The sequence below is a fragment of the Pezoporus flaviventris genome, unplaced genomic scaffold (genome assembly GCF_033815535.1).
Source record: "Pezoporus flaviventris isolate CSIRO_AGI_PZ_B2104156 unplaced genomic scaffold, CSIRO_AGI_Pfla_v1 ptg000013l, whole genome shotgun sequence".
NCBI classification, from domain to species: Eukaryota; Metazoa; Chordata; class Aves; order Psittaciformes; family Psittacidae; genus Pezoporus; species Pezoporus flaviventris.
Genome location: NW_026892561.1, coordinates 24,490,036 through 24,514,112, shown reverse-complemented (window position 1 = coordinate 24,514,112; position 24,077 = coordinate 24,490,036). Strand labels below are relative to the sequence as shown.

Here is a 24,077-nt window from a genome sequence, read left to right as displayed (position 1 = left end):
GTAATATGCTGGAAAGGATTGCGCGCTTTGTGGTGTGGTAAATTGTAGAGTTCACATTGCCTAGCTTTAAAATAAAAATGAAAACAAGGATAAAAGATATTTCTCTCCATTGTTTCAACTTTACGTACAAACTGCATGGCAGAAATACGTGCATGTTTGGCACCAAGGCTGAGTTCTCTGTTACTGCAGCTGGGTCCCTGTCTGATTCTTATTTTAATGTAAATAAATGAAGCACCAGTTTTATCTCCTTCTCTCTCAGCAGCAACAATAAACCAAAGAAATCACCACTTAATTTCCAATGTCTAGTGCAGAGCTTGGAGACTGAGCAAGGATAAGTCCACAAGTCTGCAGACCCACCAGCATCACTGAGGATGGATTAAAAAAAATACAAGAGGAAAAGAGAGAACAAGTTGCCCTGCCAAAAAGAAATGGTAAGGGCTTGAAGGTGCTCCTTCTGTTGGAAGGGCAGAGCTGGGAAGTGCACCAGGAGGGCAGCTGGATGTCTGCACGACAAGTCATGGAAAGCACCTCTGAATGCCAGTGCTTTCCAGCTCAGTCTTGAAACCCATGTCCTCTTGATCCGTTTACCGAAATTAGATTACAAATCAAAAGGGGTTTACCCAGAGGTTTGATATAGGACTAATATTTTTTAAATAGTAATTAACATTTGATTTACAGTGTTCCAGGGAACATTTCCCAAGTGCCTTGAAATAAAAACTGTACAACTGACTCTAATTGGGGCCATGCAGGCATGATGACTTGCATCAGAGCAAAATCTGACAGGACAGCATGTGATCAAAGGTAACGCATATAGGATCACCAATGGCCCTGAAGTAACAGCCAGGCTGTAAAATCACTCATGGGGCTCTGCGGCCACCAAGGGTAGCAAGAATAGTTTAAGAGGCTTATGAACAACAACAGGCACAGGGCCCAGCAGCAGTCGGACGTTCACTCCCAGGGAGTTACAGTGTCTGACACCACAGGCTTGCGTGTGGATCTGTTTTTTTAAATGTTAAAAGGCAAAAAAATTACAAAGGTTACAGACGTAAACACTTCTTTTCTGTGGCAGTGATGGGGAAGCATTACCTTGAATACCCTTGAACTGATGTCAGACATGGTAGTAGCAGGCACCAACAGGAATGTGTGATGGTTGGAGCATTGGGCAGCACAGGGTAGTTCTCCAGTAAGTCTTAGATGCAAGCAAAATGAACTGCCCCAAGCTGCCAGCCCACTGGAGCTTGCCCTCCCATACATGTACACCTGGGGCAGAGCCACACTCATGCTGCCACCTCCCCTTCACGATGACACTGATCCATCTATTCAGCCACTCATTTCTACAAATATTTGAGCTCTCTCCATTTCCCCAACCCAGATGAAACTGGCCAACCTGTTCAAAGGTTACATGATAAGAACTCTCCAAAAAGACAAAAGCGTAATTACATAAGCCTTGTTTCCTCTAGAAAGCTGGGCAGGCTCCCAGATGGGAGTGAATAACTTCCACAGGGACTTAACAACCTTATTCAGTCTCTGCTGGAGCAGACTTGTCCACAGTCATCCTACATGGAAGGTTTCTTCCAGCATCAGGACATCCTACACATCAATACACCACCACTGCTAGAGGAAGCCTGTGCAAGAGCGGGTGGGGGGGAGCAAGCAAGGCCACATGGCTGCTCTCAGGGCCAAGGGCCCCCAGGCACAGGCTTAATAGAGCCCAAAGGTCCCACTGGAGATGGCTACAGGGCTGAACACCACAGACAGAGAGCTGTGTCACGGGAACCCCCGGCACCCAAGAGCACAGTCCAGCCTAACTCCACACCACAGAGCTGCCTTCCTTCAGCTACATGCCATTGGAGCACAGAAGCAGCATGGTGCTCCTCATGCAGATGGGGCCATCCCACACTTCAAGACTGGTTAGATTGAGGGAACATGCTTCACTGAGAGACAGCCTGCAAAAACATGTTTTTCAACATAGTGCACTGCTCAGGGATCAGACCTTTTCTCGAGCATTACACTGAGCTCCTAAGGTACACCTGGTCATTCCCCCTCATCCCAAACACATTTGTGAATGAAAAAAAAGCCCAGAATAAAATTCCAGAGATTAAAGGAATTCAAGACACTTTGATGGTTTTGGAAAGAGGATCAAGTACAGAAACATCCTGTAACATTTAATTTTATTGCAAATGCTGTGACAAATCTTGTCACCTCAATAGACCAACATCTAAGGCCCTGAGTTAGAACAGCCACAAGCCCCATGCAAAACAGATGGAGTCACTGCTTTGACATTTAACTATTACTTTTTTTTTTTTAATTGTCTCATCCATCATCATGCATGGAGCCAAAGAGATTCCATCTTTACCATATCCAAAAGCACAGAGATATCTGGACTGATGCTCCAAACAGCCCTGGACTCCATCACTGAAATGAGGTCCCCAGACAATAACTGTACATGGCAGTACTCATACAATTTATCTGGAAAAGGGGAATATTTTGAAGCTATTTATCTGCTGCCTAAAGCAGGTACAGTTAATTGCCATTTCACTGCCACAGTAACTTCACTTCACATGCAGTAGAGAATACAGCGGCACACACTCAGGGCATTGCCAGCGGGACATGCAGCCATTAGTTCCTACCTGCTTCTCCCCAGCACGGTTGGGGTAACAGGGAGGCCTTCAGAGGGGACAGTGTCTCACTGCTGACCACCAGGTGGCAATCACGACACAGAAACGCACCCCCCTCCCCAAAAGGACCTCCAGGGACTGTCAGGTTGTCCCTGTGCAGATGACCACCCTGGGTGGCCAGTGTCCCTGCCAAACCATGGCATCCCACTGCTCCACCCACACCAGTCGCTGGAAGACAGACTATGTGATCAGACTAAATGTGTTTGGAAACCTGGCACTGAACTTCCCAATGGAAAAGGAAATACAAGGAAGGTGCATAACATGCCTGTGGGAATTCAGTTGCAGGATGGAGAGTACCTAGAAACATACAAGGCATTCAGGGGAAATGACTGGATGTAAATGGAAGGATGTTCCCTTGTCGGAGTTCCAACAGACTTAAACAATGAACAGTGATGACCTACAGGTTCTTTAGTCCAGGCACCTTCAAAACCATGGTGGTGCTGTCAAAGGGGTATCATGAAGTCTACAGACAGAACTAGGGGTGCACACGGAAGTTCAAAAAAAATCAACCATGCAATAAGGTGCACATCACCTGCTCATCTCTCCTTCAGGTGGGCCATAGCTAGCAACACAGCTTAGAAACAAGCTTAGAAACCAGCCCAAAAGCAAACAGGAATTTTGGGGACCTTCAAGAGGTTCCCTTGTCTTTCAGTGTTTAAACAGGCATGTAGTTATAAAAACAAAATGGGTCACCAAGGCTTTACGCTTCCTATCTCCACAAGGCACTTATGGAAGTGCAACAAACTACCAGAGGAAACAGTTATGTATGAAGACAATCGTGGCCATTTTCTTTCCTGACAACACCCTTTACTTCTTGGAAACTACCAAAACACCCAGACCAGAATATACAATGTTGTCAGAAGCACAGATTAAAGACACACATGTTAGCCAATGAAAAAAGACATTATCCCATCCTCTTAATTTCTCCCATTTCTGCTGAAAAGGGGGGTTGTTTATGACAAGAAGACAAACAGTACAATCGCCCTCCAGTCTTTTCTCCACTGGATTCAAAGAAGACAAAGAAAATCTCTGCCAGTAAGAAACTTAGTCACAGTGAAGTTCACAGCAGAGCCAGCCCCTAGTTAAGTGGGGCTCAAAGGGAGTCCACTTCAGTTCATGCACTAGAGTTTAGCTAGGAAATAACTGAGTGACTTAATGGTTCATGTGGCTTTCAAAGAGTACACATGAAACTTGCTATTACTAGGAACACAAACCAGTCAGAACTGGTAACAAACTTAAAGACAGGGAAACAGGGACTTCAGTATAGTTTGCTTTTAGTTCTACAGCTGATGATCTGTGCTAACACACTCTGAGAAAACAAACAAACAAAATTTTATGTAAGTTTTAAGCTTTACCAAGAGTTTGAGTAAAGCTTAAAGACTCCAAAAACCATGGAGCTGATGCTGTAGATCAGCTGTACTACCTTATCGGAACAACTTTGCAAGGGGAAGAGAAAAGTTGGGATTTATACCCAACTGCCATTACTGCACAAGCTCCAGATTACATCCAGATCCCCATCACTTGTAGAATTTGAGCACAGTATTGCCATAGGTCAGAGTTACCTACTCTGGATCACCAACTATTCAGGACTACTCAGGTTTTCCCAAGATAACTGAACAGATTTATCAATATCCACAGTTTCTTATAGAGACCCACTTAATAGGAAATGGTGTGGCTATTCCAGGTGGGAGCTTGGCACACTGCCACTGTTCCCAAGAAAACACTGAAAATGCTGAAAACTGCAGGGTCTTCCTCATGGAGAGGCAAAATGAACTTACAATCTAAACCCAGCCCAGCACAGGTCATTTCTGTAGCCCTGGCTTAAAATCTCCTCCTTCCTGACAATGCCTTCAACTTGAACTCTGGACAGCAACAGCTTTACAGTGCCTCCTGAAATGCACAGAGTGCAACACCTTCCTTGAAGCAATGAAAATTTAAAACCACAAAAATCTGTGACTTCCTTCTACTTCTTATCAGTAAAAGCTTAAAAAGCAAAGAGTATCACAGCTACTGATATTTCTCCTCATGAAGAAGTAAAAAGCCTACACACTGTGTAATACTCTTACAGAAGGGGAGGCAACACTGAAAGGCTGTCAGCACCCCATGGTGCTTGTGCGGGTCAGGCTAAGTACCTGTGTCTGTTCCCTCTAGACTACAAGCTTCTCTGAGCAAAGCCCATATGCTCATTAATGCTGTGATGTGCCAGCACACTGAAACAAGTACCAAAAGAAACTAACATTATGTAGCCATGAGGTTAACTAGTGATGAGCTATCCTTAACCTCATCACAGTTTATCCACTAAATACCAGAGAAATACAAGACAAGCACCTTGTTAAGAGATTCCTGTCTCTATTGCATGTATTAAATTAAGTGAAGCCAAGCACTCTGACTAGGAATCTGAGTCATCTTGACTTCCAATAGCAGCCACATACCCTGTTGCAAAGTTGCTGTCTTCTTTCCAGTCCACTATGCGACAGATGAAGAGTATATTTGAATAGTCCTCAGGCCTGGTCACGAAGTCTGGAGGGCAATCAGCCAAGGACACATAGATCCTGGGCACTCTGTGGTCCACAGGTGAGAACATGGCACACCTCTTGAAGAGTTCACTATTCTTGTCTGCCAGAAGCTTGATGAAACCTGTAGCTGCTCGGGAATGCTTCTTTTCCAAAATATAGACTACCTGGAAGAGGCAAAGGTTTCTACAGTTAATACCTTCAGAGAAACTTATTTTCTTTAACAGAATAGAGATATGCAGAGGGTCAGCAGAATATCTGGAAAAATCACAACGCCTGTATCATGCTTTCCCTCTGTGTGCATATGTGTGTATGTGCATTTTTTAACTGAGTACCTATTTACAGTGTATTTTCCTTGCCATCTTGCTCATGGCTATAGAATAGCTAAGTGCCTTCCAAGTGCTAGCTCTCTACAGCAATTTTCTTGATTACAGAACAAAACCAGACAAGAAGCAGATGCTTCCAAATGCAGGGAATTAGCCACAAAATACAAGCAGCTCCTGTAAAATCTTTCATTTGAATCCTCAGCCTGTGATTTTGACATTCTGCACAGAACAGGCCAGTCCAAAATCGGTGCCACTGGCAGATCCAATGCTAACCACAGGAAAGGATGTGCTGTGGGGAATTTGGCAGTTCCCTCCTTCTCTCTGTTCTTTCTGAAGTTAGGGGTTATTTTACCTTTATACAACATGGCTTTGAAAAGAATAATAAACTACAATATCACTAAATAATTGTTCCAGAGAGGTGTTCATCCAGGCTATATTTTTTGTAGACCATAATAAATCACTGGATAGCAGAAATATTATAGCCGATTTTATAAGCTTATACAGAAGAGTCCTTCCAGAAGATTTCAAAAGCTGCATCTCTATGTGATTCTGAGCATTGGATTTGCCATACTGGACAAGACCAGAGGGTAGCCCAGCCCACAACAGGGACCAGAATCTAAACGCTGCAAGGGAAAGCACAAGTCACGGAAGAGACCTGACCCAGGTGACCCAGTAGACCATTTCTGGTCTCTTAACATTCAGAGATTGACTTAAATCTTGAACCAACAGCACTAGCAGCCTTTCCAAAGTCTGTAAGAATTAATTCTGACAACTTTGGATATCTTGACACTCATATTAGCCTCCAGTCTTTTTCCTGAATCTTGCTATGTAACTCTGCATAACAAAGAAAGGGAATTTAAACTAATATAATTGGTAAAAATAACATGACTTTTGATTTTTATCAGATCAGACAATTACTCTCTTTGAAATGGAGAATGAGATTCAAAGATCAACAGATGGAGACTACAGGGAGGTCAGAGCAGATCTCCTTCAGCCTTTGGGAGCCCACATGTACTCGCTTGTCAGTCTCCATGGAGTTACCTTGGCTGTCCTTTGAAGACACTTATCTGGGAAGAGCCTGGGATCATTCACCTTGGGTCCATCATCTTGCTTTGTTCTGTGCAGAGCACTGATCCCAACAGCCTTTGCTGCACCAAACAAACACAACAGTTACTGTAGCACATTTCCATGACAAATTCATATTGCTGTAAACTACAATACAAGCTGCATCTAGTACTTATGTGAAAGAAAAAAGATCCCTCAAGTGTCAGAATAGCCAAGCATGAAGCAATTATTTCTCCAGGCTACCAAAAAGAGCAGAGATATGTTCACCTACCATGCAGATCTGCTGAAAAACAACAAAAATCAAAATAAATCCCAACTTTACAAGTAGAACTATACCAGCCATAATAAACAAAATGGTGGGAAACATATTGTTTATTAAATACTAACAGCTACATGAATTTCTTGTCATTTCTTAAAGTCATTAACATTATATAAGTAGTCCTTTAAGTACATATGATCACTTAATATTTAATTTCCTTTAAAAAAACATTATGTACAGTTAGAAAATGTATGTTTATCTGTGAAACAGAAACCATATCTACTAAGCTGACCCTCTTTGGCTGTAGACCAAGATTATGGAAAAGTCCTATGAAAGTAATCGCTACATATGACAAACAGCTCCTTCCCCTCTGAAATCTCTTGACCAGACACTGATAATATTTAAATCAACTGTCAACTAATTTCTAGTTTGCAATATTAAAGTATTCAGGTATCTGAGTTTGGAAGCACAGAATCACAGAATGGTTTGGGTTGGAAGGGACCTTAAGGATCATCCAGTTCCAATCTCCCTTGCCATGGGCAGAGACACCTTCCATTAGACCAGGTTGCTCAAAGCCTTGTCCGACCCGGCCTTGAACACTGCCAGGGATGGAGCAGCCACAGCTTCTCTGGGCAACATGTGCCAGTGCCTCACCACTCTCAGAGAGAACTTCTTCCTAAAGTCTAACGGGTTAGAACTTAAACAGGGGAAGTTTAGATTGGATATAAGGAAGAAGTTCTTTACTGTAAGGGTGGTGAGGCACTGGAATGGGTTGCCCAAGGAAGTTGTGAATGCTCCATCCCTGGCGGTGCTCAAGGCCAGGTTGGACAGAGCCTTAGGTGACATGGTTTAGTGTGAGGTGTCCCTGCCCATGGCAGGGGGTTGGAACTAGATGATCTTAAGGTCCTTTCCAACCCTAACTATTCTATGATTCTATGATTCTCCTTTGTCCTCCCCCTAAGTACCCTTGTAAAAAGCCTCTCTCCAGCTTTCATGTTGGCCCCTTTAGGTACTGGAAGGCTGCTATAAGTCTCCCTGGAGCCTTCTTCAGGCTGAACATCTGCAATAGATGGCTGGCACACTGAATGCATATAGTGTTTACAAATATCCAAGGCAATCTTTATTACGGAGAAGGCTGGGACCGGTCCCTTCTTAAGCTGCATCTCTGCTGAGAGCCTGTGTTTACTGCTCTGACAACATTTTTCTGATGGAAACATCCATGTGCTCTTGTCTGGAAGGCTTCTAAAAGATGGCTGCCTTTTTCCACTTGTACAGCACCACATCCATCTCAAACACACGTGCTAAAATCAGGCCTTGAGTATTCAAAAGGAATTTTGCTTCCTTAAAGAAAGACTGTGGCACCAAGTGCAAGTTTCAAAGGAAGAAGCTGTCACTGTTTTCCTTGGAAGACATGAGATAAAGCAATCTCTCTCTGAAGGCTGTGCTGCAGCAGGCCAACAGCACTCATGAATGTGAGAAAGCCTCAAGGGGAAGAGTGGTGTCTCACAGACCCTGGCCCCCACATGACACCCATCTGTCCTGCAGAGACCCTTGATGGAGGCTGCTGGTGACATGATGGATGGAGGGGGCTGGGCTGCGGGAGGGGCAGCTGCAGCTGCTGGCAGCATCAAGCATGCTTGGGTGCTGAGGCAGGGTGCTTGGGGGAAGCCAGGGTTGTGGGTTTGGGGGGGGGGGGGGGGTGTGGTGCTGTGAAGGGGCAGCAGCTTGCCCTGAGGGAAACGGCTGTGCACCACCATCACCGGGGCGCGTTCACAGATGGTCCTGCCACTGTGGATGGCCTTGGGTGCCTTCAGGCAAAGTTACCCCAGCAGCCAATGACAGCTATCGCTCTAATGACAAACGCTGGTTCTCATATGGCACTAATTATCCCCAGCTTTGCCTTCTGATAGAAAGATCTTCAGAATTTGCTTCTCCCCATAGATTATATTTTTCAGAAGAATCTAAGTGACTTTGGTTTTATCTTTACTGACTTGTTAGTAGGAATGCTGAGAGGAGAAAGGACAGACATTCAGGGGTTTAATCTACTTCCCTAAAAAAAGCAGCAGTAGTAGCAGCAGCAAGCCATTTCTTTTTTTTACTTCTCTTACTGATACGAACACAGATATGACGTAAACAGGGTTACTAAGGGATAAAATAACCAGTTTTATGGCAATAAAATGGGGAAAAAAGTTGCTCTGATAACTTGGGTATCCCCACTATTAAAACTTCATAATTATCTCATTTCTTTACCTCCTCTAAGGTCTTTTCTGGCTAAAGGTCATATCAGGCAAGCAAAGAATAAAAGCAAGAAGCCATTCTGTTTTCCTACAAATTTTAAAGCCATCGTTTAATAGTCATAGGTTTACAGTGTGCCAGCCATAAAGACAGCTAGGATAAAGAAGATGACAATCTAGTTCAAAGAAACACTGGCAGGGCAGAGGACAAGGGGACGTTGGTAGCCTTTAAAATGCCATGTCTTTAAGCACAACTACCTCAAGCCCAGGGCTTTACTGGAGTGAACCTTCCTCACTGCACGGCACACACTGGATAGAAATCAGACCTAAACGTGTCTGGGGAAAAAAAACAAGAGCTGCATTTGCTGCTTTCTCAACACAGCAGAACAACAGCAGTGACTCAAGGTCCAGCAGGTGAGAATGAGAAAAGCACCGGGAGCCCTGCGAGGAACATGCTTGTTAGCACTGCTTTCTTTCCACTTATCCTTCCAATTCCCATTTCTCCAAAAAGTCATTTGCATTTCTACACTGAAGCAGCTTTTCCTGTCAAAAAAGGAGCCAGCATTGATGTCCTCAGGAGGTATGGCATTCATTCATGTGAAAGCACAGAAGCACAGGAGGGAGCTGTCACAGGGAGCACAATAAATGGGTGACCAGGATTTCCTTTGCCTGGGATGAAGAACATGCAGGGCTGGAGCATTTTCCCCCATCCTGCTGAAGCTGAGCCCCATGTGAACCCAATACAGGTACCAGAAAATATCTAAATTCTCACTGTGGGATATGGTAGAACGTGCTTTTTTTCCTTCACAGCCAACACAAACCAGGAGCTTTTGGCTAGCTGGAGAGCATCTTCTTCAGGGGTTTCTCCAATTCCAGCATTGCTGGAATTCTGTTCTATTAGAGAGTCCAACTTACAGACCCTGGGATCTACAACTATACCATCAATAGAAAGAAAAAAAAGAAGTAAATCCTAGCCATCTGCTTATTCTTACCTGTCTTTCTTAATCAACATCAGTACCTAAAAGGTCACTTACAAATGTGGAACTCTCCTGAAACAAGGGACAGGGAAGAAGAAACACAAAGAACTCTACTCCTGGGGCCAAGAGATATGGACTTCTCTATAGCTTGTAGCTGCTCCTGTTGAAGTCTAAATTTTTTCAGTACTGGGGTTATATCTAATGCTTGGAGGTGTACAATAGCAGAGCACCGGCAATGAGGGATCCCTGTGAGAAATCCTCCTGCTCAGAAAGGGCAACTACCTAGATCCAATGTCCACCTGGCTCAATTGTCACCTTACTGCACAGAAACCTCAGTCTCAACAGCAATAATATGCCACAAGAGTCTGCTACCCAAGTCCCCCAAATGCACTTGTGGCAGTCCCTCTCCTCCATGGCACATTCCCCTTCTCTCCAAAGAAGTTGGATCTTGGTGTGTGGACAGAAAGAGGAGGTATCAGGGTCCCACCGGCGACTGGTTGTCTAGAAGATCCCAGCTGGGAGGAAAACATCTCCCACAGCAGAGCCACGGAGGCAATCCTAAAGGAGAGTTAACTTGAGAGAGGAGCAGGATTTTGAGCAGGGGAGGTAGGAAGAAACTCCCTGTATTATGCCAAACAAAAAATGAATTATTCTGACCCCTTTACTGCAGTCGTTATCCAATGACCATTCAATATTTCCACCCTGGGCAAAGACATGTTTTCTGAGAAAGATTTACTATGTTAGCTTGGGCAGTACTTCATCAGCTTATCTTACAGTGAAAACACACTTCAGCAACTAGGATCCAGTGAAACTGCATTAAAATCTCCGTGTTTTCCTTTCAGCAATTATCTGACAAACCAAAACTGTAAGTCTTACTTTAAAAAAGGAAAAAAAAAAAAAATTAGGCACTAGATACAAAAAGCAGTTCAAATTAGTTACGTTATTAGCAACAAAGTAGATCCAGGACACTTGGAATCTGCCTCCCTCTGTAACAGATCAATTTAGGCAGGTTCAACACACACTTAGATTTGCCCAATGGGCATTCCTAAGTTGAACTTTTTTTTTTAAAGCCCCCCAAATTTCTTTTTACAATTAAATTATCATGACATTAAAAGGTGGCCAAAGTGGACCACAAGTCATCATACTAGAGTTCTGATTACTTGTGACAGATCCAAAATTATTTTCACTACGTTTGCATTGGTCACTGTGGAAATTTGCAATCCTGTCCAAAAGGAATACAATTAAAGATGCAATATCCACTAGCAAATGAAAATATATCGCAGTTTCAGATCTCAGAAACAACTCACTGGAAAAAAATCTCCCTCCCTGGATGGAAAAACCCAAGGTTTTTTAAAAAATATGTTCAATGTTTCCTATTTCAGCTAGGAAAAAGAAAAACTACTCAAGAAGTTAGCCGGCATATCTAAGAATCCCATCAGAAGACATTATTGATATTAAGCTTTTAAAACAGAAAATATGGCTCTTAAGCTTAGTGCTCAGATACCAACACACCTGTAAACCCTTCAATAGCAAACTCTCCTACTTACTACTGAAGTAAGCAACACTTACGTTTTCTGATATCTACTTCAATAAACAGTTTTCAGCATATTATGTTTTAGCACCAAACACACATGGAAAGTGGTGCAAAACAAACCAATTTGTTATATACATCTCAAGGATTGTGCCACATTCAAAAAGGATGTGGTTTTGGAAGTTCTGTTTATATTAATACAAGAAACATACGGACATGAAAACTCCCTTCAACCAAAAAGTGATATATTCAGATGCATAGACAGATTTGCCCTGGGTTATTACACTATCCTACTACAGCCTTCATTTTTAGGGATAACGAGAAGGAAACATGTTGCTGTTTAGAAGACAGTACAAGGGCTCTTCATATTCAGCTACTGATGATTATTGGCACAGAATAGATTTTTCCTCCAGAACAAAAACTGCTGGTAGGAACCAGTAGCTCACATCATACTTGGTCTTCCCTTTACCAAGCAAAGCAAAACTAACTTTCTGAGGATCAAAGCAAAGGGATCTGGTTTCTTAGAAACACCTGTCCTTACATGAATGATCTCAGTTCCTACAAACTTATTTCAGTGCCTACAGAGGTAGAAGCTTCTGATCTTAACAGATTTCTCTGCCCTGGAGTCAGAAGTACAGAGGTCCAAGTGAACTCTCTGAAGTCTCACCTAGCAGAGTAAAGAGCCTCTCCTCCTTAGACAAGAGGGAAGAGAGTAGGGAAAAAGTGCTATTTCACTTGGTACCAGGCACTATGCAAAACTGAAATTTATTTTAAATGGGCTACAAGAAGGCTTGCTCAGCAAAATATCATTCAAGAAACAGTACTTTGTGAGTATTAATATCTTCACACACAGAGCTTTCCACGTGCGATGGAGGGAAGACAAGTAGTTCACTGTGATGAGACTGTTTAGCCAACAGTTTTGGAATTTAACACATGCAAGCAGCCTGTCCAAACTCAGCCTGACAGCTCCCGTGTACAATGCAAGAGGACTCAGCAAGTAAGAAGCAAAGCTGCTCCAAACCATACAGCAATGAGACAACCTGAGTTATCTCATTGCAGAGCTGTGTGTCTACTGAACTGGACTAGCTTCATTAGAGATGTTTATTTTGAATACTCATTTAAGCAGACTCACCATGCCACAGCTGCTCATGTCTGAGCACCTGAACTCACACACCTGTGTGCCCAACAACACACTGAGGATGAGGACAAGGAGACTCTGATAATAAGCAAGAAGATTTTTGAAGATGCACAGATGGGAGGAGTCCCACGCAGAGAGGGAGAGGAAAAGCATAATAATGGATGCATACAGCACAGAGACAAGCATGTGCAACAACAAACAACGTGAAGAGGTGAGTATACCTGGCTTCCTTACTCATGTAACTTAGCCAAGCATCTAAATTATTTACTTACATTTAGCCATCTCCACGACTAAGGGTATGGCAGAATGACGAGACTGGAGTGTCACTTTTCCTTTAGAACCCTCCAAGGCTGTTCCACAACAAAGATTCAACACCATCTGGGGAAGCTGCTATCTAGTCCAACAGATCAAACTGTAGCTCAGTAGCCACATAACATTACTACAAACAGAGCACAGGTACTCAGGACTCCTGACACTCTCGTGTACTTGAGAAGCTGCCAATCAGCAGGGGGGGGTGGAAGCTTTATTGCGATAGAATTAAACTTCCAAAAAATCAGGTAATGTTGCAGTCTATATAAATACAGTTTTATTGTATTAATGGCAAGTAAAATTAAATGTTACCAAATTTTTTCCATTATTTTGCCTATTTAATGTTCTTCCTTCCTGTCCATGCATTGTTACTAAAGTGTGTATGTGTTCAATTTTACTATTGCATGGAAAATATGTAGGCTGAATGAATCCTGGTCTGATTCATCCTGGAAACTTTGCTGCTAACAATGACCTTACTCTAATATGTTTGTCTTCACACCCACCATTCATTCTCAGCATCAGGCCCTCTCACTTGACCTAAACTTGTAACTCAAAGGAGAAACACAGGTGAATTCAGGAACAGATGGTAATATGCTGAACTTAATCTAGTTCCTGTTGCCTAATGGCACAAGTTGTTTGGGTTTTTTTTTGCTTTACTCAAGAAGTCATTTGGGAGTAAAGATAACTTACTAGGGAAGAACAGCATAAGCAGCTTTCCCAGTGTTAACTTCCACTGCAGACTTCTGCTGTGGAACAACAGAATAACTGGAACTTATTCAGCTTGTAGCATTTAATCAATGCAACTGTAAAGCCCAATTTGTTCAATACCAGTAGAATATTTTTCTCAAGTTGTTGTACTGTTTACTCTTCAAGAAATCTATGCTCTCATTTAAGAAGAGTTATAGCAACAACCAAAAGAACTAGATTCAGAGACCCACAAACATGAACTTAGGATAAACTAATACAGAGCTATCTCAAGCAGCTGAGACAGCTCCAGTTTCTCTGCTGCTTTTCCAGGCTTCAGCAGAGTGAAACTGATCTGATTTTTGACAGTTCCACCTCAAGGATTTCTATTAAAAGCTGTGTAACTGAGAAGATTTCCTGGTGAGCTTTTACTCTGCTGTGGCCTAGAAATGTTAACAGCTATGCAGTGAAGTCGATCCATCTCCAGAAGGCTTCAGGCTAGAAAAAAAGCGTGAAGACTCCTTAAAAGCACTCAGAGTAAATGAGAGCCTCTGAAGAGGAGGCAGAAGAACATTTATTCCTTCCAGCAGCCAGTGACGTTGGTGGGATCCAAATTTGTCAGAGATTTCATGGCAGCTAAACTGAAAGAAGGGGAAGCCTGAGCAGAGCAGAGGGACAGCACATGGTCCAAATTCTTGTCACCATCATCCTTTCCCTACCAGCCTTGGCCAAGGAATAGTAGTAATATCTCTCTGAATTGCACATGCCAATGTGAGACACTGCTAGGTGCAGAAGGACTCCAAGTGCCAGAGGAAGACAGGCAGATGACTTGTCAAGCTTAAAAGGAGAGAGAGAAGACACATAAGCACAAGAAGGGTCATGAAAGTACATGAGAAGGTGCAGAAGTGCAAAACAGAGACTAAACTCTAGATTATAAATTAATTCTTATACTCTGCTAGAAGGATCCAAAAACCTTTCTAAGTACTACTGCAGAGCATCATCTTGAGAAAAGAATGGCTTAATGCATTATCACACAACTGCAGTGAAGTTATCAAATGCCACCACTTCTGTTGAGGCAAGCAATCCCAGTATAGTCAACAAAAGACTTCAGTCAGTAGCAGTGTTGACACCAAGCAATTCTAGATTGTAATTTCTTACGTTATCAGGACTACTAGACTGACACTATCATTTGACTTGAAGAGACTGACCAGCATCCACCTGGCCAATGCTGAACAGACAGGGAGACAGGAGCAAGTTCTACAGCAGCTCCAACCTAAATTCTGTTGACTCTACCTGTTAAACATCAGCTATTCAATTCGATTTCCCAGCACACAACTGGCTGAGTTAGCTGTCAGTTTACTCTGCCGGTAAACGAGCTATTTCTAGCCAAATATCATTAAGTCAAGGCAGCGAGCAAGCCTCGGACATCCACATATTCAAACTCTGATTTGCAGAACTGTAGGTGTAAGTGGAAATCCTGAACAAACACAACTATCTGACTGCTGCCAGGGCAGCCAGTCCATCAACTTGTTGACTTCTGTGAGCCACCCGGTGGGAAGCAAGATATTTTGTGTAACTGGTAAAGTAAGATCTCTTGTGAGAAGAGTTAAAAAAGGCTGAACAAACTAGTTTGGAAAGGATAGCTTCCAACACAGTGACGCAGTTTTACAAACTTTTATTTGACTTTTTGCTAAGAAAGGCTGAGGCACTTTTATGAGCACAGCTGCCATCCTCAAGTGTACAAGTAGCTGCTACTGTCCAATTGCTGACATTTCTTTACCAGAGTAATCTGACTGCAATATTTAAAAAGAGACGGCTCGCATTTGTATGAAACCCATGTGACATGTAAGTCTGTGTAGAGAAACAGCATTGTAAAGTGTTCTGTACAGAACATTTTGCACTTTTCCTAGGTTGAGAGGATACAGAGAAGTTTTTATTACATATTGAAATGGAGTATAAGGAAAATCCTTCTATTGAATTGACAACTTACAGAAATATGGTATTGCAGCTCAGTACTAAGTGATAAAAGTTACACTACCTCTGTTGCAGCAGTTAATCTGAATGAGGATTAAGGAAAAGAATTACAGACCTGGCAAAGGTCATGTTGACTGGTGGATGTCTTTCCTGGATAGCAGTGACAGAGAATAAGTTGAGAGTTCAGGGTAAAAGACAGAGGACTTGCCTGGCAGTACCAAGCACTACAGAGAATTAATCTTTCTGTGTACACAGTATTGTTAGGCCAGTGCCAGGACGCTACTGCTGTGCTCTTTGCCTGGATTTCAACAGAGCATAGAAACCCCAGAGAGGGTTTGAAGGACACTAGAAGGAGAGCTGAGAAACTTTCTTCAGGATGCTCATTCTTACTGTATTTGTGAAGAAATAAAAACCTGAGAAAGTCTGTTTAGCATGTAGAGATATTTACACCTTGCAAATACAGCTGAAAATGCAAGAGGGAGGAGTTTTCCAACTTTGCTAAAAAAGACCTACCTCCAGTGACCAAAACTTAACATTAAGACAATCTAACTTTGGAACAGGACAATACTGATCTTTGTGTAGAACAGCATGTTGGAGAGAAAAATGGCTCATCGCTTCCTAGGTCAGAGACTTTTCTGAAGATAATCTTTAACCCAACTTCTCTGCAATAAAAGTTCAGAAAAGCAGAGCAAACTCATTTGACCAGGGCAGCTTCTGTCAGAGTGACATCAGTTACGAACTTTTATTTAAATATCCTTGAGCGAAGCAAGGCTGATGCACTTTTACAAGCACAGAATCTTTCAGAAAGTCATGGGTTGAGAATTAGGCTGAATGTGATGGTTTCTCCACCTCTACAGACTTCCCTTTTGTTTATCCCATCCCTTCTGGGGTCTTAGGTAGAGAAAGGCAAGAAGCACAGCTCTCAACTGCAGCACTTGGTGAAGACAGGTCTAACAACAAAGGCTCAGCCTGCAGTCCCATGCATAACAATTTCAACCAGTTTGCTTTAAGCCCCACAGAGGCATAGGAAGCCCAAATTACAATAACTTCAGGGAAATTCAGTCCACCCAAATCTGGACCATAATCAGTGAACACAATGTTTCATGCTTCAGAGCTTCTGACAGCAAGGGCCAACTTCAAATTCTTTGCCCCAGCATGTAAGCAGAGATGGAGGGGGTGACTGTGCTCTGAAGAGGAACAGAGCCACAACAAGAGATGGGACACAGGCCAGGGTAGAAAAGACATCAAAACAGCCAGAGCTCCCAGCGTGACCCAGAGTGCTCTTATTTGAATGACACATCTACTTTTGTTCTTCATGGTTCATTCTGATCAGCAGCAGCAGAACAAATGAGCCAGTAACAGAGATATTGCATAATTCTACTTCTGTTAGAAAGGACAAAAGCAATCTTGCAACAGAAAGGCAGCAATCTGCAGAGCTTGTGTACACACACAAAGATTTGAGCACCATCTCAACATTTCTTTGTTATTTTGCCCTAGAATTAGTAAAATTTACACCTGATTCTATTAGAGTAGCTATGGATATTTTTTACCTCCAGAAATCTGGTGGGGTTTTTGTTTAGTTTGGATATATATGTATCTTTTTTATACATATGCACATATACCTGTATGCATGTACATACATACATACATACATAAAGTGCCCATTAGAACATGATAGGCTATTTCTTGATTTTATTTTATTAAATATGGTGCCCTTGATGGCATCTTTGTCCAGCTTGAAGCATTCAGTCTTCCCAACATTAGGAAAAAAAGAAGAAAGCCTATCACAAGTGTTCATTCATGTTGCACCAGACACAAATTATTTCTTCTGCTCCCTTCTGTGCATGAGGCCATGCAATGAGTCTGTGTAATAAACCCCACAAAGCCATGCTCTCAGGGAAAGTAACTACAACACTGGTTTTGGTGGGTCAGCAACAAATCCCCCCATGTGATTTCATCTCCCATCAAACTCTGTGTTTTGCTGCAATAGTTATTCCCAGCAGAAGGGATGTAACATAAAAGAAGACTCATGTACAGTTAGCTTGAAAGGAAAACTCAACAGGCAGCATCAGCCAAAGCAGCCCTCCCAGGGCATGCCCACATTACACATAGCGAAGGGCACATCCACTCACCAACCCTGCAAAGCACTCTTCCTCCCCATGCTGGTACCAAATTAAAGTGGATGGCTTTAGAAAGCCCAGTGGATATTATCCTCTAAGGCTAAGGTCTACCTTGAAAAAGTGTATGTTTAGACCTTTTAAAAGCATTTTGAGCCACACCTGTGGAGGCTGAATTTGGCAGGAACTTTTCTTTTTTCATGACAGTTATCATTGATGCTAGAATAACGATACCTATTTTCCAGGCAAGACTTAAAAACTGGATAAGTGATGATATGAAAAATTGCACGAAAGACAGGAAACAAGCCAAAGCAATCATCAACTGCTCAAAAACACCTTTTGAAAAAGAAGCATCGTAAACTTTATATGTATAAAAAAAGAAGGGCATTAAAAAGCAGAGCAAGAAGAAACCAGAGAGAAGTCCATATGGGTTATATGGCTAAAGAAGCTGAAGCAACTATTAAAAGAGGCGATAGCAAAAAATCAAACTCAGCAGAAATCTAACATCCACACCAGCCACAAGGCTTTTTAAGGATGAACACAGAAAGGCCTTGAAAACAAAAGAAAACAGCTGGTTTAGGCAACTGTAATGGAAAAGTAGGTTGGATTTCAACTGTGTAGACAATATGCTGATCTAACATTTGTCCTACAAATATTCTCCAAAGACAGAATTAAATGGCAAAAAACACTCAGATGTCATACATTTTAAGAGATAACTAGATAAACTCCAACACAGGTCACTCCAGAGCATCTCAAGTATCTACAATGCACCAAGTAACTCTCATCAAGCCTTTAACACTAAAGCACAGTCATACAAGTAAAGTAAAATACTGGCTCAAGACTACATTTATTTTAAAAAGTGGTGTCAAACTAGAATGTATTACTCAGACTTTTAATTTGGAACTGCTATCAGACACAACATGTAACTAGGAGCATTTTAGGAGAACTGTCAAGTTAAAGTGACAGCTCAGCAGTGTGCAGCTATAACAGTGTCCAACACTACAAAAAAGCTGAGGTTAATAACTAGCTGTGTAAAACAAATGGGTAACTCCCTAATCAAGCCCCACGCTGGAAAGCAATAGAACAAGATCTCTTTGGGCAGAGAAGAGATTCAGAGCAGCCCTGCGGAGAAGGACTTGGGGGTGTTGATCGATGAGAAACTGAACATAAGGCAGCAGTATGCACTCGCAGCCCAGAAAGCCAACCCTATCCTGGGCTGCATCAAAAAGAGCGTGACCAGCAGGTTGAAGGAGGTGATCCTGCCCCTCTACTCTGCTATCCTGAGACCTCACTTGGAGTATTGCGTGCAGTTCTGGTGTCTTCAGCATAAAAAGGACATGGAACTGTTGGAACAAGTCCAGAGGAGGCCACGAGGAAGATCAGGGGACTGGAGCACCTCCCATATGAAGATAGGCTGAGAAAAGTTGTGGCTGTTCAGCCTGGAGAAGAGAAGGCTGCATGGAGACCTCATAGCAGCCTTCCAGTATCTGAAGGGGGCCTATAAGGATGCTGGGGAGGGACTCTTCATTAGGGACTGTAGTGATAGGACAAGGAGTAACAGGTTCAAACTTAAACAGGGGAAGTTTAGATTGGATATAAGGAAGAAGTTCTTTACCATAAGGGTGGTGAGGCACTGGAATGGGTTGTCCAGGGAAGTTGTGAATGCTCCATCCCTGGCGGTGTTCAAGGCCAGCCTGGACAGAGCCTTGGGTGGCATGGTTTAGTGTGAGGTTTCCCTGCCCATGGCAGGGGGGTTGGAACTAGATGATCTTAAGGTCCTTTCCAACCCTAACTATTCTATGATTCTGTGATTCTAAGATAGAAGTTAATTCACACACATTGGCAGTAACTCAAAGACAGTGGAAGCACCCAGAAGGAAATAGCATCACAAGCTGGTGAGGTGGCAGCTGCCTTCATTAGCTGAAACCAATGTTTTGTCATAAAAACTACACCACTTCCACTCAAATTTTATTTCCAGTTTTATTAAAGATAGGTGTGAAAAATGGAAGTCTAGCATCAGTATGAACAGAGATCTGTGCATCTTCAAAAGCAATCTCAGGAAAACACAAGGTATTTGTAGAACAGCTTTACAAACACCACCAAGATTTGTCAGAGATCAACCAGTACTTCTGTCCCAAGTTACTGCATCTTTTTTGGACAACTAGGGCAGACATCAAGAATGCACCAGAATATCTGTCCTGGCAAATTCTTCACCAGCAGCTGAAGGCACATATTAAATGTGCCAGTTGTCAGAATCCTTTCAACACACAGCTCTTCAGGAAGGGATTTAGTACTAGAAAGGACTTGCAAAGAGCAGCATAAGCACAGTTTGGGACAAGGTAGCTGATTTTATTTTGCCCTAAGCAACACTTGATGGTTTGGATGGAATTCAGATTCAGAATAAAATAGGTTTGCCTTCCAAACAGATTGCATAATTGGCTTTAGGTTTTAGTGCAATTTTCTTTATAAATGGACCAAATCTTCAAGTTGCTCATAACTCAACTGTTTGAAAACAGCAACAAATCTAACTGCCCCCAAGGAAATATATTCTTATCCCCAAACTGAGACATACAGATTGGTCAGCCAAGCTGCAATGAAGGAAACTGCCAGAGCAGCATCTTGAATTAAACAGCAACCAGCAGTCCCCAGACAGCCCTGAGAACTGCAAAATCTAAAGGTGTGACTTCTGTTTCACAGATTAACTTTGCTTCAAACAAAACACAGTCCTTAATACCCATTTAAAACTATGAAGGCAGTTTAGCAGAAGGGGATAGGAGTGATAAGGCATTGAGCTTTTATGCCTATATTTTGTATCCTGCAGCAAAGCAAGACAACAAAGTAATACTTCAATAATTTGCTCAAACAAAGGTTTAAATCAGCAATCTGATCTACTCACCCTTTTCACCAGTATCCAGGAAGAGTTTCTTAATGTCATCTGTCAACATATTCTGCAAGTGGTCTTGTCCATGCTCTGCATCATTATCATCAAACTGAGCTTCTATAATGACATCCGGACTTCTAGCATCACCTTTTGCTGCCTCCTGAGGAATACAAGTGCCCAACATATCTTCAGGGACATTTGATTCATGTGTAGCTTCTGTTTCTTTGTCACAACCATCTGGCTTTATTACCTGAAGGAGCAGAGGATTAAAAACAAAAGAGGCAAGCTAAATCACTGGACTGAAGAAAGAAAATACTGTCTTTCCTTTTTCATCTGCATCCCCAAGGAGGTGACAATGAATTGTGGGTGGCTGGTGACACGATGCAATTGCCATGTAATTAGCCATAGACACTGCACAGTGGAAAAAGGTACCTTACTAGGATAAAGATGGGAACAGCATGGCTTTTACAATACCTCAACTGTGACAGTAATGTATCCAAAGCGTATCTAGAGCATAGCCATACAGTTCCTGCCAAGCCTCTAATCAGCTCTCCAGAAGCTGGGAGTAAGCACAGAGAGGGAGGAGGATACACTACAATGTAATGACTTGCTTAGACCATTGTTCACCAAGATACACTAATCATCCAGGGAAGTCCCAAAACTCAAGTAGTTCTGGTGAATGCTGGGATCATGTCAAAACACATCTCTGGGAAAGCTCCCCAACACACAATTAGGAACAGACTGAGTAAGTACAGACCAGAGAACACTGCAACCTGTGGAGAAACTGGACTGTGGCAGCTTGGTATGGCACCAAACTTTACATTTATTTTAGGCTCCAGTCTTTTTGTTAAAGGCACTCAATCATTGCTGATACTTATACAAATCTTGTAATTAAATTACTAAGAGGAATGAACTCAAAGTACAAATTACTTAACCACTAACTAACTGATAATTTGGATAAGCAACTCTGACCATTGCTACAGATTTGTCCCCACTTTAGTGCAGCAATGGTATAGGGAGAGGAAAAGCCATATGTGCAATTTGCAATTGTATCATATAAAATCATGGAGAACCCATGTACCAGCAGACACCAGACCTGGATGGCATACTTCATTTCATGTAACAAGAGGCAGAAACTGCTCCATCTCGGGATACAATGATCAAAATGGTTGACAACTTGGACAAGTATGCCTTTATTTGTGCTTCATGCAACCAACAGCAAGTTGCAAACACCTACCTAACCCTGGAACCCTAATCCAGGTTTTAGTTTCAGAAGTGTTTAAGTTTCACTCAAGCTGTGGTACTCCAGTGCAAGATTCAAATCAGCACAGAATAAGAAAAAGCCTACTAATTATTAAAATCACAAAGAAACTGAGTGATCCCATTCCAATGGGAATGATCCCAGTGACTCAGCTCCCCTCCTGCTGGTGCTGGTGCTCACCAGGCAGGCAACTCTCTAGAGATCTTCCTCTAAGGTATCCCTGTCCTCAGCACCACTAACCCAGTATATGACAGCAGCAACTCATGCCACTAGCAAGGCAAGTGAAGGGCCCTTTTAAAAGATGCAATAATAATAATAAGGAAAAAACATCCTGGTAACATATTTTATATGATTGATATAGTCACTAGAAATAAGCATAAATAGCCTCAACAGGTCCTAGCTCAAACAGTCCAAGCATTCCCAAGTAAGAAAAATACAATCCAGAAAGCTCCACAAATTACTGTTTAGTAACTAAAAAGCAAATAGATCAAAATGAGACCTGTACAAGGGAAGACTTTCAGAATTTTACCTATACAGAGCCACAGTCTTAGTAATCTTTTCACAATACATAACAGAAGTAAAATCAATTTTAAAACAGGGCTGAATTGAAGTCTTTAAAAAAACTCAGATGACATTACTTTGAACTCTCGTTACCTTCTGTGACTCTTTATTTTCATTTTTTAATATGTATATAATTTGTTACCATAGCAGATTTTGACTCAAAACATTAGATTGTGACAAAAAGGAAAAAAGTTTGGCAGAAGACAGGAAAATGGCTGATTATTAAATCTGGCTACATTTGGTACACAAAATACTGACACACAATGGTCTGGGCAAGAACAGTCTATTAGATTAGAGAGCTGACAAGGCTCCACATGCTAGTGACTCTGCCAGTGTGCCTATCCAAAAGAAAACCAGTGTCAACACTAATGTTTGGACTGTACTATGGTCAGACGTGGATGTATTCAGCTCTTAAATTTCAATTGCACCAGATGTGTGCAAGTGTGCAGCTGCAGCAGGAGTCCATTTTCTTCAACCCCTTAAGGCTTTGCCTGAATTTCTTTCTCTCCAAGTTGCTCTTTGGAGAGTGAGAGATGTGTTTCAGGTGCTAAATTACAAAGGTTTCTAGACATAATGCAGTGAAAAATATTATATATGTTAGGAAATGCTTCTCTAAAGAAGCAGCACTGAAAAGTTTATGCTCGAAGAGTTTATGCTGCATTAAAGAAGGCAACAGATATGGATTTCTTTTTAAATGCTATGTGCTAAAATCACCATGCTTCTCCCCAAGACAGAGGATGCACACTGATGCCACTAGCTAGCAGGATACTCCAGCTGTGACTACCCAAGTCCCCAGTCACATATTTCCTTATGGATTTGCAAATGGATTTTTGAGTAAAGTTTTCCAGAGTCCACAAAATCATGACTTTCGCACAGCAGAGCACCAAAATGTCCAGATGCTGGCAAGTATGGGCAACAGGATTTGTTTTCTTTTTAAGGCCAAGACAGATCATTTAGACTGACCTCATACATAACAGAGCCGGGAATTTCACCCAAGATTTCTTACATCACACAAAAAAATTAGGGAAGCTGTACATCACAAAACTGGAAAATCACATAAGACTTTACAAAATCAGGAGCTCAGTGGGTACAATTACTCAATTTAAGATGATCAGAATTGCTGGCCAACATGAGCTCATCACACAGATTCCAAACAGCAGATCCTTCTACATATTAGCAGCAGCAAATTCTGTGACAGAATAAGCATTTCTTAAACGCAGCATCATTGACGACTGGAAAAAGGGAAATATAACCCCCATTTTCAAGAAGGGGAAAATGGATGACCCGGGGAATTACAGACCAGTCAGTCTCATCTCTGTGCCTGGCAAAATGTTGGAATTCCAGATTCTCCTGGAAGGCATGCTAAGGCACATGAAAAACAGCAAGGTGCTTGGTGACAGCCAGCATGGCTTCACTAAGGGGAAATCCTGCCTGACCAATTTGGTGGCCTTCTATGATGGGGCTATGGAACTGATGGACACAAGCGAAGCAGCTGACATCATCTACCTGGACTTGTGCAAAGCGTTCAACACTGTCCCACACGACATCCTTGTCTCTAAATTGGAGAGA

At 42.2% G+C, this 24,077-nt stretch overlaps 1 protein-coding gene across 3 annotated transcripts in view; it reads right to left on the bottom strand.

Moving 5' to 3' along the window:
- DIS3L2 (DIS3 like 3'-5' exoribonuclease 2) overlaps positions 1-24,077 on the bottom strand; it is a 197,599-nt gene that overhangs the window by 115,412 nt on the left and 58,110 nt on the right. For all 3 annotated transcript variants that reach the window (XM_061452258.1, XM_061452259.1, XM_061452261.1), the window contains 3 exons: positions 20,702-20,936; positions 6,559-6,665; positions 5,111-5,358 (listed from right to left, as the gene is read on the bottom strand). In XM_061452258.1, coding sequence (XP_061308242.1) covers positions 5,111-5,358; positions 6,559-6,665; positions 20,702-20,936 — 590 coding nt within the window. The remainder of the gene's footprint in view (positions 1-5,110; positions 5,359-6,558; positions 6,666-20,701; positions 20,937-24,077) is intronic.